The 16222-nt window shown below is 34.9% G+C and overlaps 1 protein-coding gene and 1 non-coding gene across 2 annotated transcripts in view; one reads left to right on the forward strand and one right to left on the reverse strand.

Moving 5' to 3' along the window:
* Positions 1-16222, forward strand: part of LOC145667957 (sodium channel protein Nach-like) — a 68413-nt gene that overhangs the window by 40704 nt on the left and 11487 nt on the right. Inside the window, exon 7 of the mRNA XM_081735382.1 lies at positions 4484-4537. Coding sequence (XP_081591508.1) covers positions 4484-4537 — 54 coding nt within the window. The remainder of the gene's footprint in view (positions 1-4483; positions 4538-16222) is intronic.
* On the reverse strand, positions 1434-1505 carry TRNAR-CCG (transfer RNA arginine (anticodon CCG)). Its single transcript has one exon. It is a non-coding gene; the product is annotated as a tRNA-Arg (tRNA).

Here is a 16222-nt window from a genome sequence, read left to right on the forward strand (position 1 = left end):
GTAAGAAAATAATTTTATGAAACGTAAAAGAAATTGAGAAAGAATCTTCTTTGCAAATTTCTCAATATCGATCGGATGAGCTGAAGAGTATGTTTAATGTTTGTATTTAAAATCCAAGATATAGTTTGGCTATTATATATGTTTGAAATTATAGTAATTACTTAATTTTTTAATGAATGAAAGTACTGAATTTAAAGCTACTTATTATTAATTAACATATTTAAAACACACTAACACACATACAAACACATTTATATAATACCGTAAACTGGGTATACTTTGGCCCAAAGAAGAGAAAGAATTGATTTCCCACGTTCTATCAGTACGAAAAGCTGTGGATCGAAGTATTAAAACATTGAGAACACATGGATATTGGCGCTAGTGATTTGTTTTCAGAACGTGGGAAGCAAAGTGCTAGCAATTGTTTAGCAAACATTTATCATATTTCAAGTTCCACAACTTTTGTTCATTGCATTGAAGTAATATATCCTGAATGCATAGGTAAGTAGAAAAAGAATAAAATAGTAATTAAGAGTCTCATTACTTACTTATTTATTAGAGCATTTAAAATTCTTTAAATTCCCTAAATAAGGGTTTCTCAGCCTGGGGGTCGCGAAGATAAGTGGAAGAGATAAATATAATAAGCATCTAATACCGGAAAATATTTTTAAATATTATTTTGAATTTTGTTCTAATAGGCATATTTTTATACATACTGTTAAGAACAACAAAACATAGGTCTACTTAACTTTTTCAACAGGCTTAGAGTTGTTTAAAAATTAATTTAAATGAATGAGGTACGATATGAAACTAATGAGAACTGCATATTAAAGTACTAGAAAAATACAAATGCAACAAAACCTGCATATTGAAATACAATTAAAATGGTTTCCAAATATGTAAGTGCATTAAAAACATACTATTAACTGCCAAGAAACGTATTGTTTTGTGCGATAGTATAAACATAGTAAGATATTCTGTAATTTAGACACCTTACACAAATACAATGACGTATCTAGGGGGCCAACGGGACTTGCACCCCGGGCGCCGAATTGGGAGGGCGCAAAATTGGGCAAATATTTGGGAAGCGCTTTGGTTTGCTTGGTCAGGAGAGCGCTAAGGCTGGTTTTGCCCTGGGCGACAACTAGCGTAGTTTTGTCGCTGCACAAATATAAGTGTAATACAACTGAAACAAGATAATACGTATCTCAAGTAAAACCTATAGAAATGTCGGTTTCAAAACTGTAATTGTATTTTGAAAAATTGAAGTGAAATGAAATCTTTAGTTTTACGTCCCACGGCTATGCCAGTTAGGCTAAGGGAGACGGTGATGATGAGAAATGAATGAAACGGTGGAATGAAGAAAGTGAGAGGAAACGGGAGAACCCCGAGAAAACCCACGAGCACGGTGTTTGCCCACCACAAAGTCCACACGGCGCGAGCTGGGATCGAACCAGGGACCTCAAGCACCGGAGGTGGACGCTCTACCACTGAGCCACCGCGCCCCCTGTAATTGTATTTTCATCGGATAGTAAGCAGTTCTCTTTGCGAGATAATATTGCTATAGTATCGAAATCGTTAGAAAACAGTAGTAAATATAAAGCTTATGCATTGCCTTGTCATTGTGAATTGTTGTTGTTTTTTATTTCAGTTTAGCGTCCCTTTCAGCAGCGAGGCTATATAAGACGTGGATTTAAAGCTTAACGTGAAATCCGAACCACATGAGCTCTCGCCGGCAATCGAACCCAGAACTCCAACGCAAAAGGCGCGTACACTAACCGCCTAGCCACAAGGGAGCTCAGAGTATGTATTTCGTTGATATTTCTGTTGATACGTGATTTCTGTACATAAATTCAAGACTTTGTTTTAATTCCGAAACTACTAATTGATCCCAGCTGTCGTGGAATGACTTACATGCCTGTTTTTGATGTTTCTGATTCAACATTTGATTTTGGCTGTGAACATGACACTTTTTATGTTGGCTTAAGATCATTAGACAACTACAGAACTGCTGGAATTAAGATGACATACGTATTGGTGAATAGAAGATGAAGGGAAATAGATGTCAATGAAAGCACGCCAGGATTTGTTAAGAAATCATTCATCAGTTTCAATTTTGATTTTATGTTCTAATTAAGAAATTTACAAAAACAGCTTTCGTCTGTGCAAGCAACACATATTATTTATCATGAATAGTCTTACTCGCCTAGCGGTGTTCAATGTCTAATTGTAGCTAATACTTTTGCTTACTGATGATGTATACTCTACGGAGCACCTAATAAATATGATTTAGGGCAGTGGTTCTCAATCTAATTCCTATCATGACCCTTTTATCACACCCTTTTCCTACCGATTCCATTATCATTTTTGATTTATAATAAGCATCTGTGGGATTTTTAATATATCCATTGCGGAGATCGATATCCACCTATTTCTATAACAGTAGAATCCATTTCTTGTAAATAATGGATATATTAATGGATTGGACATTAACTTCCCAAAAAGGGAGTGGATTAAAACCAAATTTAGTCAGTTCATTCATACTACAAATCCGATATATTCATATTCCGAATCCGATCCGTCATATTGTTTCAAATTGGAGGTCGTTTGAACATTTTAAAACTTTATAACTCCCTTAATTTTGGGTCATATGATGAAAAATAAAGTGATTTCGAATTTTGGTTAAAAATCTTGTACAGTTGTTAAAAAAAAAGTTATTGAGTTTTTTGAATGACTTGATAATGTGCGTCACGAAGATTGAACCAGACATTGCCGCACTAGTGAAATCACACCATGCTCAGATATCTCATTAGCTTTCATTAGTGTGATTGTAATTAAACTTATATACCAAAAGAAATGTGACAACCCTCCTAAAAAAAATCTCAAAAGATCAAGATCTCGCAGTTTTAGGTTTATCTAAACATTTAGTAGCCTCAAAGCATACCACTAGAAAGCTAAAAGTATTCCATAAAACATATTTGCAAATACAGATTGCAACGTACGTATGAAATGAAAATGAAATGAAATCTTTAAGTTTTACATCTGACAGTTATGCCATCTAGGCTAAAAGAGACGGTGATGATGAGAAATGGAGGAAATGTTGGAATGAAGAAAGTAGGAGGAAACGGGAGAACTCCGAAAAAACCACGCTCACGCTGTTTGTCCACCACAAAGTTCACATGGCAGGAGCTGGGATCGAACCAAGGACCCCATGCACCAGAGGTGAACGCTCTACTACTGAGGCACCGTGGTCCACGATATGCAACGTATGAATCGTACTCTATTAAAACAAAGAAGCTATAATCAAATATTGATTAAGAATCTTGAGATAAAGCCTGGAATCATACTTTTAAATTAACGCTACAAAGTTTTCCTAAGAAATGATAAAAATTTTTAAAAAATTATCATTTTATTATCATTGAAAAATTTTCCTTTCAGTAATTTTTTGTAATAACAAAATACAAATTCACTAACGAGACTGGTTGCTATGATTTATGGTTGTGTAAACGAAGAATCGTCGTTTTCCATAAGAGACTGTTAATACTGTTCTGTACATTTTTTGTATTAAGGGTTGTAAATACTTTGTATAATAGTGCGTAACAACTGTCAAAGATGTTTGCAGCGAACATCTAAACATTTAGTATGCATTAATATACAGAATCAACCAGTTCAGAATGATGCAAGAGCATTGCCAGAACGATCTTAAAATGAATTAATTTTTCTCATTAACTTCTGCAAGCTTTATACCAATTGTTCTATGTACTTTATTACTATATCCATTAAACAATATTCTTGTAATATATCTATCCAGTTATAATTTCCTTGAGTACTAAATTTTTCCCCTATGTTTTGTTTAAGAGTTGTGTTACAACGTTCTACGATATGTTGTTTTACAAAGACACTTGCTCAAAATGGAGAGCTCAAAATTGAAAATTCGTCAAATATCATCTCTCTATGACTTACGATTCCCGAGATATGGCTCCTTCAATCTGCCCTGAAATCGGAAATTTTTTTGGGACCAATATGTCGGGAACAATAAGAGTGTCGCGAAAACTTCCATCACTTCTTTCAGAAACTTTCTGATGTTTTATCGAATGTCTCAAATAACCGACACACAAACACACATACACACACACACACACACACAGAGACAGAGACAGAGAATTCAGTAACGAACTTAAAAAGAATATAGAAAGGCTAGCAGTGAAATCACAACTCGATCTATTTTGAAGCGTCAGTTTTCTACTGAGGATGTTGCCAGATTGAAGATGATATTATTACGAGAAATAACGTTAAACCAACGCCGAATATGTAAAAACTTTTATTTTCTATATGATATATGAATGTATGAACGAATAATATGAAAACATTAGCATATTATATATGTAATGGAGTTTTTGAAAACGGTGTTATTGACATTTTACATTTCCTCGAAGTGCATGCCAATTAAGAGTACACATGTATTTTTTTTCTTTCTCCATAGCAACTTTCAGGCAGTGTAACTTATCAGATGTACCTTGTTTGACGCTCAATAAACGTAAGTACTTATTTATATTAATTCTAAATTTGAGATTAAATTTTATTGTAAATTTTTAATGGAGATTTAACTTTTATAAAGATACACAAAATGTTAAATTGAAAAATGTCTTATCAACTGTAGGTTGGAATTGGTCTGGATCTGCAAAAAATTAGATGCACGTAAGCTCTGTATGAGAGATTATGCTGATGTATGTTGTGTTAAGAAAGAAACAGAAAAAAATCGTTAATACTCACACGATGATATCAGAAAGTAGCAACGTTATATACCATCAGATAGTAATCAGAAATGATATTCTAGTAACTTCTACAATGCAGTTACTTATGCACTACAGAATATAGTTTAATACGTGTTCTTGTTTTCTACGTGTACTTGTGTTTGCTTGTTTCATACAGTATACTTACATCGTAGGTCTTAATTAATATGATGACTTACAAACTAATTTAATTTGGTGCAAACTGATCTGAAACATAAATGCAGCCTTTCATGTTTTAAAGTTTTAAACTTAAGTTTGAGTACTTATAAAATTGAAAAAAAAAAAATCTAAAATATCTTAAATATAACATTAAAAATGCTAAACATTTTCCTTTCCACGTTAATTGAAAATATTTAGGCCTAAGTATAATTCAAGCCAAATATATTGAAAGTGTGTTTCTTATATTGAAATTGAAGTTTCAAGAACAAAGATGCACTTTTTTTGGATTAAATAATTCTAAAATAATGTATATTTTCTTTGTTAAAATTGAAGTTTCACGTAGGAAGACGTATGCTTGTAGATTAAATAATTCTTAAAAATGTTAAAGTATTCCTTCTGTCATAAAACGGACAAAAGAGATTTGGTGAGACGATCGAAGTATCAGAAACTTTAGTTTAGGGTTTTATATAGAGCACAGTAGTAATCAAATGTAGCGTATTTTATATAAACTGAGCTGATAATATGAATGTTCTCGATAATTTTACAAATGTATAATTATATTGCTTTCCACAGTTAGGTGCAAATAGTAAATACTGCATGATTTCATTATGGGAATAAAACTTAATTGCATCTGTCTTAATTTCTCTCTAACAAGACCTAGCTTTTTAAAAAATGACTTGTTCGTCGAGTGTGTTATTTTAAAAGACAATGACGAAAGTGAGGTATTTAATGAAATAAATTGACCTTGCTAGGTGTTTAATGAAATGAATTGACGTTACTATTCATAATTTTAAATTACAGCCAAAAACATAAATCAACCTGGTAAAGAAAGGACACTCAAACTAAAAAAAGGTGAGTTTGTTAAGAAAAAAAAAAGCACCAAAACTTTCACTTCACAGTTTCTACTATAATTCTGTGTTTATATTGCTGTGCTCTCTTATTTATTAAGAATAAATCGAAACGCGGTTCTCTGTTCTATAATATTGTGTCCATAATATCGTGTTGTGTCTGCTTGTCCTTTAGTTTTCATATAGTCTTTCCCAACTTTCGTTTATATTACACAGTACTATAGTGTATTTTAATTGTTACAATAAGAGTTAGTGTAACTATAAAAGTGTTATTATGATTAATGCGGATGACAAAGGATACCAACGTAATAACCAAGCTCGGGAATCGAACTTGGAATCCATCCAGCGCCCATGCATTGACAGCTTCGCCAAAAACAACCTGAATGCATACAAAGCTATCCGCACACAAATGCTGTTACCATGCAAATTGGTACGTAATTCAAACAAACCGAAGTTTTGTTTCAATCTCACCACAAACAACCGCAACAACCACAATATAGGAGTTATGTTAAAAACAATATACTTCAGCAATTAGATTCTATTATAGAGAATATAGTATAAAGAAACCTACAATAGGCGAACTATGCACATCAACATCGAGAAAATGATTGAATAAAATGCGTCCCCAGTTCAACTGATTGTATTTGAGATGTTTATAGCAGCTACATACTTACTTTAATTGTTGTAGGTTAACAAAGTTTTAAAAAATAAATGAATAAAGTAACTAAAAAATTTAGCAAGCACAACGCAAGTTTACACAGTATTAAACCATCTTTGCAGAATACTGTCTCTTTCTTCCCGTTTCCGCCCACGCGAAGCACCGCCCACGGGTCTAGAATCCAGGCGTAAAATGAAGTTTCATACTCCTAATATCATACGATTTTTTTTATTTATTTCGTCTGTACGCGTATTCTGATTGGCTGGAGGACTTTCATGACGTATAAGAAAGATATGCGAGAGTACGTTATCAAAATAGTTCCCACTGGTGAGGTTCAAACGTGAACAAAGAATGCATTGTAACGTAAAATGAAACAAAGCGCAGAAATGAAACGAAATGCACTCCTTTAAGTCCAATGTATAAAATAAAATGAATATCCTCAAAATTGGCTCAAATTAAAGATACTACAGTGTTATAAGATTTAAGAGTATATTTGAGATCTTAATGCAAATAATTCAAATGTAAATAAAGATATCAGCAATAAGGAACAACGTACTTGCGCATTCTTTTTCAAATCGACGAGAATAAGTCTCAATTTTAATACTCAAATTCGCAATAAGTCAAATTCTACCAAGTCAAGTTTTAATCAAATTGAAAACACAAGTAACTAAAATTGGGAAGAATTATTTTTTTATTTTTATTTTATTTTATTTAATTTTTTTATAATTATCACTAATTCACAAGAAAATATTAAAACAAAACTGTTTCGTCAAGCTTTAACTCTTCTAGGAATACAGCAGAAAGTCTTACAAAACTCAAAAGTTTCTTTTCTGACGCACCGGGTATCAGATTTTCTTACTGTTGTCTACGAGCTTATGTTGGCTTGACAAAATACTCGACAGAATTATTGTACATAGAAGAGGAGGTGTTATATTTGAGGCGCCTAGTATCAAAAACTGCCATTTTTTTTCTTTTTTTACCGAAATTGAGTTATATATCGCTTGTTATATATTTGATCTAAAGAAATTCCATGGAAACAGAATTTTGTTTAAAAGCTTAATATTTCATACTAAAAAACTAGTTCAAATATGGGACTTTGTACGCTTGTATATGGAGCTTCACTGCACGTTTTGTGAGATTACTCGAAACTAAGCGAAATGGATGTGGCATATTTTGATACTAGGCGCCTCATTTTTCCATACCCAGGCCTATAGACACCAACAACTTAACAACATAAGCTTCTACCGGAAGTCGAGCCCGAGTCTTCCTTACCGAAGGAGCAAAGACTAACCACATAGCCACGAAGGAGTTCAATTTTCAAAAATACAATCTCAGGTTTCCTGAATATTATCTAAATGAAATGTTAGAGAACTATCGTAAGTAAGAACAACAAATAAGTGCACTCTGAGTGTTGCCGTAGGAAGAGAACAAGGTTTGTGAATAGCAGAACTGACTTCAACTAAAAGGTTGCTAACTTGTTTGCCAATAATAATAATAATAATAATAATAATAATAATAATAATAATAATAATAATAATAATAATAATAATAATCATCACAAATGTAGGATAAGCTGTTTTGCGTTCCCAGTAAGTAATTAAACCTTCAATTACTTTCATCCGAGAAACCAAATTACAAAACTATACATGCAAAGTGTGTTAATATTTTTTCTTAGTTTTATTTATAAGACATACAATAGTAATAAAATCAAAGGATCAATAAATGCACTTTTCGATTAGTTTATTAAAATTATCTGTTGATTTTCTTTTTGTATAAATAGACTAATTTAGGGTACAGGAAAAAATTACAATTAAATTACTGTATTCCGTATTTTAAGAGTATATATATATATATATATATATATATATATATATATATATATATATATATATATATATATAAAGAGAGAGAGAGAGAAAGAGAGAGATAGATATAGATAGATAGATAGATACAGGGGTTGGACAAAAAAAAAAACTAAAACGTTTGCAAAAGTGTGACAATCATACCTAGTATGGTATGGGGCCTCCTTTTACGTCCAAAACAGCTTGAATCCGACGTGGATGGACGTATACTGCTCCTAAATCGTGGTGTGTGGCATTTTGTACCATTGTTCCTCCAAAACATGCTCCAGTTCCTTAAGGGATGCTGGTGGAGGGTAATGAGATCGAACACGCCTTTGTAACACAGACCACAATGGCTCAATGATGTTCAGATCTGGTGATTGTGGAACCCAGGGGAGGTGTGATAGCTCCTGGTCATGTTCCTCAAACCATGATTTCACCGTTTCTGCAGCGTGACAGGGTGTCAAATCATCATGGTAGATGCCATCACCATCGGGGAACAATATTTGGACCATGGGTAGAACCTGGTCCCCCAAAATGGCCTCATACGCCTTAGCATTCATCATTCCATGCAGGGTTATGATGGCATCTGCAGAAAACCACGATACTAGTGCCCATACTGTAACAGAACCACCCTCATGCTTTATAGTTGGGAGCAGACAGTCTGTATTATAGCCCTGCGACGGTGTTCTCCATACGTAAACACGACCGGTTGTTGGAAACAAGGTGAAGGTCGATTCATCGGACCACATTACGTGTTTCCACTGCAAATGAGTGCTTGCCTTGTAGTCCTTGCACCACTGGATACGCCTCTTCTCATCTTTGACCAGGGGTTTGACGATAGCGGCCCTGCCATTAATTTTCATTTTATGAAGTTCCCATCGCACTGTTTTCGATGAAACCGGGTTCTGTAGGTCGGAATTGAGTTCAGACGTAATTTTCATTGCAGTGGTCTTCTTTTTAACTGCTACAATCCGCTTTAATGCCCCCCGGTCCCTATCTGACATGATTATTTTTCGACCACTGTTGTGCTTTGCAGACGTCGTTTGCCCATGAATTGTGTATGCCCCCGTGACATTGGACACAGTGCTTTTCGATACCGCCACAATGTTCGCCACTGTTGCCACTGAACCTCCAACCAGACGGGCACCAACGATCATGGTTCTTTGGAAGTCTGTCGGGTCGCCCATTTTACCGCACCACTTTCACACCATGACACTCACAAGTGAACGGGTTACTGCTGACGGAAGAGGAAAATCCACATGACACATTGAAAACAGAAAACGATCGGCAACTGTTGTACAGTGGATGGCCAAATTTACGTGTCCTGTATGAAGTATTTTTAGATTTTTTGTCTACCCCTGTATATATATACAATGAAAACATGACATTAAGTCATAATTATAAATGACACATTGAAGAAGTTAGCGGGGTCAAAATATGCAAAACGGCCAGAGTTGTAAATAAAAGAAACATTCAATAAAATGCCAGAAAAAATGTCAGATTGCCTAACTACCGTATGAACAGTTCTTTGCAACGGATTGCAACCAGGAATGGTATTTAGTGATGTCAGCTAACATATTTATGTTTTCTGAAGTATCATGTATCTTGATTAGTCTTTCGTTACTGTCATTATTTGGAAGTTCTAGGCATTTACCAGACGCTGGGGATAGAAAGAAATGTGTTGTGGGAAATTGAAAGCTGAATGCTGAACCATGTTATCTCTCACGTTTACCTTTTAATTCGTGATTTAAACACCAAATTAAACACGTGAAGTTGTCCACTCACCCTACTTGCATATCTTTCTCCAACATACTTTTTTATATTTTTTATATTTCCCAATCTAAAGAAAACATTGAAAGGTAGCCAATACCACGAACAACTGAAAGAAGGAAACAACTGAATTTTTACATACCAGATCCTTTATGGGTGAGAATTCTATAACACACAAAGAGCGATAAAGTGGCTAACTGAACCAGAACTTGAACCCGGGACCACCGGCATACCCTGCCGACGCGTTAAGAGTAATAGAATCCTAGTCCAGTCGGTCACTTTTTCACTCTTTGTGCATTAAAGAATTCACACCTATAGATGATCTGGTATACAAAAAATAATCAGTTTTTTTCCTCCGTTGATTAGTATATATGGAATCATAACCGTCATAAGGTGCTCGGTATATGGACACAGAATTGTCCAATCAGAGCAAGGGTCTGTGGTACAACCCACGTGGTCCGATATGAGAGCACCGACCTCAAGAGTGAGAGAGTGAGTGGCTGTTCTAGGAAGCGGACTGGATATCATAGTGGTTAACGCATCGGCACGGTATCCTGTAGGTCCCGGGTTTGAGTACTGGTCCAGTCAGTAATTTTTCACTCTTTGTGTACAATATTAATAAGTTCTAGAAATATAAGAAAATACAATAAGACAACATGGGTAATTCCAAAAAACGTGTTTTAAACTTGGAAGAGGTGTTTGCAGGGACGTGTTGGTAGTAAAAAGGGACTTTGAAAGGGACTGGATTGATTAAACATATCACTTATTAATTTAGATTTTGTAGCACCAGTCCTGTCTTTTATTGAATATACCTTGTATATATTTGAAATAAATTTAAATATTGAACTAGACAATGTATGCATGACTTAATGAGTTCAAAATAAATTTAATGTTATCATACGAGATGATGAAACAAAATTAATGGATCCTCGCTATAATCTCTGTACCTTTAGTTGTTTATTTATTAGTAATGAACAATATAAAAAAAATTGGAAAACAGGCCAGTCTATACTTATAAAGTAGTAGTAAGTGAGTTAATCGTTGTCAGAGTTTTTTTTTTATTTTAGTGTTTATTTTATTCATAAAGTTAGTTCATAAAGCCTTATAAAGTACTTTTTCCTCAGAACTTCAGAATTAGGGAAAATGCATAATCATATTTATAAAATAGAAATCAATTTAATTAGTAACTTCATGAAAGAGTTGGGCAATTATCTGGTTACCTTTTACGCTGAAAATAAACTTCAAAAGTCGTTTTTGAAGATTGCAGAAGTCGCGGAAAAGTCATTGACAATTTTTATGAAAAAATTAAAAAAAAAAATATTAATTGATGCACTTATGATAAATTTATGACAAATAGTCATATCTATTTAACAATGAGAAGCATTTTGTAAATCAAGCTTTTTAAAAAATATTTTGAATATGGGAGTTGTAAGGTACAGTCATGGACGAAAGTAAATACGAGGTATGATCGATTAAAAAGGCTACAAAGCATAATACTTTTATGTTATTCACTGTAGCTTAACGAAAATTTATTTGTAGTCGAATAATATATCTGTCGGCAAGTTTGAAGACTTTGAATTCTGATCATGTATACTCGGGAATCGGACATTAAAAATGATAACTCCTCTAGAAAATTGGTCAAGAGTAAACCTGAAGTCAGTGATGCGGTTCCTGTAGACCAAAAACACTACACCTGCTGACATTCATAGACTGATTGTAAAGGTGTATGGGAAGGGTTAAATTTCAAAGCAGCATGTAGGGAAGTCGTGTTGTGCCTTCAAGGACAGATGGACCAATGTCTTTAATGACAACTCTGGACACAACAGAAGACCAACAACTCAATCATTAACGTTACTTTTGGAACAACTAGAGCACCCCTTCTACAGCCCTGACCTAGGCCCAATGACTTTCACTATTTTCCTGTTCTGAAGCAGAAAAATAGCTGGTTGACTTTACTTAGCATGTGATTATATCAAAACCACTACCTCACAGTGGCTACAAGAACTTAACGCGGATTTCTATGAAAATGGTACAGAACACATTATCTGCTCTTGTGATAAGCGGTTGAACAAAAACTGTAATTACATCGAAGACCATTGTCGAGTGCCCTCTATTATCAGGTGTGTTGATCTTTCAGCTGTCTCACACTTAAGCCATAATAGCCTTTGTAACCACCCTTTTTTTATCATTACTCCTAGCATATTTCATATATAATATGTATACGAAATATGGTACTTAGTTTTGTCAATGACTCCAAAGTCATACATAATTAACCATGGAAATAGATATAAATGCATAGATGTGCTACCCGAAAATAGAAAGAAAAGTACTATTATCTATCTTCTGTTTCCTAATTTTAAAATAGAGAGATTTGTTACTAATTTGAATAAATTATTGTCGGATAGTGTTCATTTTTGTTGTATTCAGATGCGCATAGTTTTTGAGAATAACTGAACAATTGAATGATTCTAGTGTTCTCGGTAAACAAAAGAAATACTAATTCAGATGCATCTTAATTGTTATTATAACAAGTTACATAGAATTAAAGGGAGGTTACAAAATAAGAATTACAGAAATTATAAAGTAGAACAATTCAGCCTGTCCTGGAGGAAGACCTCCATGCATGGAACTTCTTGTGTGTTGCTTCTTAACATAATTAAGTAAAAGTTACTTACAGGATAATTTGATGATATAAGCCGAGGTCCGTCATGACAAGGTTTTCCAAATTTAATGGTCGACTATCATGATCATCTTGACTATCTTGACTATTGCGACGCTATTGACCACTCTGTCCAGTCTGACCATTTGTTTACTATTTGTTTAGTTTAAATACCCGTTGTTTTTGGCTTTCCACCTGTATAAGTCCCTTGTTTTGTTTTTGTATCTTGTCCTTTTCACTCTCATCTTTTAATTTCACTTCCTTGAAAGTAAACTTCTTTATGAAAACTCAGCTTGTATATTTTATTTTTAATTTCAAAAGTTTTTAATATACATTGATGAGTTGAAATTACCTTACACTTCAACTCTCTTTCATCTAAATACTGTCCGTTATAGCTTTAAAATTGCGTATAAATTACATAAATGTGAAATGTGACCAAAGCACACATTTATTATTACTAATATCTGCGTCGTTTCGGTAAAAATAGATAAAAATGTTGATATTGTCCGTTCACTGTAGCTTGGCGCTGTGTTTTGAGACAAAACCTGGCCAGCGAATCTTAGCAGTCCTTCCCCTACTTTCCCCTTATAGCAGTTGTAACAGTGGAACTAACTCATCAATTTTAGCACTAGTAGGGTTTGGTATTTGCAAGTTGCATAAATTTCGAAAGAGTTTACTTCTTCTCTAATCAGGACCGTAACTTGTGTGGGACAGGGGAGGGGCAACTTCCCCCCAGGGAGGTTCCCCGCCGTTCGAAGGGGCCCATTTGGAGACGAAATTTTCTTAATCCATATACAATACGAACATGAAATTATAAATGAAGCATTAAACAGTTTCACTACATTACATAAAGCAGCGCACAAAAGGTAAATAAAACAAAAGTGAGCCTTGTGCCCACTTCAGTAAGAAACGTCTATTGTTAGGGGCCCTAGAAATAACATTTATTCGTATGGCTTTGAGATTTGTCAATGCTGTCCCCTTAATTAATTTGTCATGTATGGAATGAGCCCAAGGGCGTAAGTAGCGGCCCCGCAGACCTTGCCGTGAGGGAGGGCCGTCAGGCTCCGGGGGGCATAAATAGTAAGAAAAAGTTAGAAAGAGGGGGGCCAAGAATGAGAAAAACAACTTTTTCTAGGAGGCCCAAATACACATATTAATGCTTGCCCCCCAGAAAAAAAAATATAAGTTACGGCGCTGTCTCTAATGTGAATTTATTGGTACACTTCTGCTAATAGTTAACTATATCAGGTTGGTCTCTTTAAACCTGTTGGGCCTTGGAGAGAAACAATATTACAGGAGGATAGTATTCATATTTTAAGAAGGTGGGGAAAGGAGAGCAAGGATGAGAAAGATGAGAAGAAAGAAAGAAAGATAATGAAAGAAACACTTCTACATTTACTTCATAATGAATTTAAACACACACAAACGAAAAAGGGATGTCGGAACCCACCACCATAATATTTGTGGAAGTGTTGACAACATAATATTCTGGCGTAATATATTTCCCGCCAATTCTGGGGCCTCGGTGTTTGGCCCAATTCTGGCCTTGCAGCAGTGGCGGATCCAGGGGGGCGATCATGGCGATTGCCCCCAGGAAAGGAACCTTTCTCATTTTATATATTTAAATAAAACCCAATCCCAGAGTTTGGAGCTCTTAAAAATAGCTCTAAGTAGCAGTATTAAAACCCACCGCCCTCAAGAAGTCCGTCCTGGATCCGCCCCTGCCTTACAGAAGCTACTATCTAGTCATTCACCTCGTGGGACTGAGGAAAACCTTAATAAGGAATACCAGCCAGAGCCGCGTTCATGCCCACGCTCGATCTACCTATTTTAATGCCTTTTTTCGTGTTGCACAGTGTCTGGTAAGGGCACCCAAAAAGGGCAAATGTGTACAGCTTTAAAATGTTTAAATGTTAAAATTCGCTTTATATTTTACTTTGAACACTTAATTCAATGTGTATTATATTCTTCTTACAGCAGCATGGTTTATTTCCTAATACTTTAAGTCTATGGTTGTTAGCATTTATAATTATTGCATCATACTAATCCTTCTCAAAGCTCGTTCAATTAGTATGAAATTCTACACTTAGCAGTTTGCAACATTGCAAACCTTCACCAACAGGCAATATGTGGGGAGAATATTTCCACCTATACTCGCATCGAAATTCCCAGCCCTTGTTTACAATCAGTACAATATGTTTCTGTCGCCTTATCATGAAAACAACGCTGTCCAGCGAACCTTACGGTCTTCGCTACCTCTGTTTATTGTTTACAACACAAACTGCCATCTTCCAATATTGCCAGGCGTACAAGGTTTTCGCACACTTTCGAACAAGAACACTTGTACAAAATTGAGTGTGCATTATATGTAAGATTGTATTACATAATAACTAACTCAATTTTTCATAACGTTAATATCTCAGTCATCTCAAAAGCAGCAATTTATGTAGTAATAGCACTTGGTCCATGACTGTGCAGAAGTAGGTACATTTGGTTCGGAGATTCATGTGCCTGGCAACCATGAATTAACCATGTAGGGGTGAGAAGCAAGGTTTTGACGCTCGCACTACAATTGTTGTTTGTAAATAATCTTCCATCCTAGAGTGAACAGACAATAATGAATAAGCTTAATGCAGTTTTTCGATGTATTTTTAATTATCCTAATAGTTGATTTAAATACAGACTATTATTGAAGCTAGCATAGCGAAATACCAGAATGAAGGAAGCACAAAGGAATAAATTATAACGTACAAAACAGATTTAACGACATCTTACAATTGCAAGTGTGATAAGCAAATCTTAAGAAACAAGAAGTACTTACATGTTGAGATTAAACTAAGATAATTGCATTGTGTGCGGAAAACCTCCGTATTTCTCAGAACTTCTTTCAAGTTTGAAGATAACGTAGATTAATGAAAGATATAATTTACAAAGTTAAGGTCAGTGGCGGATCTAGAAAGTAAAAATTAGGATGCTGCCAAAGTCCAGAGTATAATAAGTATATCATGAGCTTACTATAAAGTTTCAAAAGTATATAAATAATAGCTTAAATTATTTTCGTCACTCTGAAAAACTGGGGGACCTAAGTAGTAGGCCCCCCCGTATATTGAGCCGAGTCAGCAAAAATTTTCTCGATTCTGATTGGCTGAGAGAGGTCACGTGACGTTAGGCCCCGCCCACGCGGGAAATTCAAATTTTTTAGGTCACGTGGTATGACGTCATGAGTCACCCTGCGGGAAAATCCCTCACCCGGGATTTTTTAATGTTCGTTTCCTTTTACGGGTAAGATGTGTGTTTTGATTGGTTGATAGCTGTCACGTGATTTTAGACCCTGCGATATTTGAAATTCGTTCCCTTTTACGGGTAAGATGAGTGTTTATGATTGGCTGATAGAGGTCACGTGATCTTAGACCATGCGATATTTGAAATTCGTTCCCTTTTATGGGTAAGATGAATCCTTTGGTACCACGATGATAGAGGTCACGTGATCT

This window comes from Thermobia domestica, chromosome 13, assembly GCF_964235325.1.
Source record: "Thermobia domestica chromosome 13, izTheDome1.hap1.1, whole genome shotgun sequence".
Lineage (NCBI taxonomy): Eukaryota > Metazoa > Arthropoda > Insecta > Zygentoma > Lepismatidae > Thermobia > Thermobia domestica.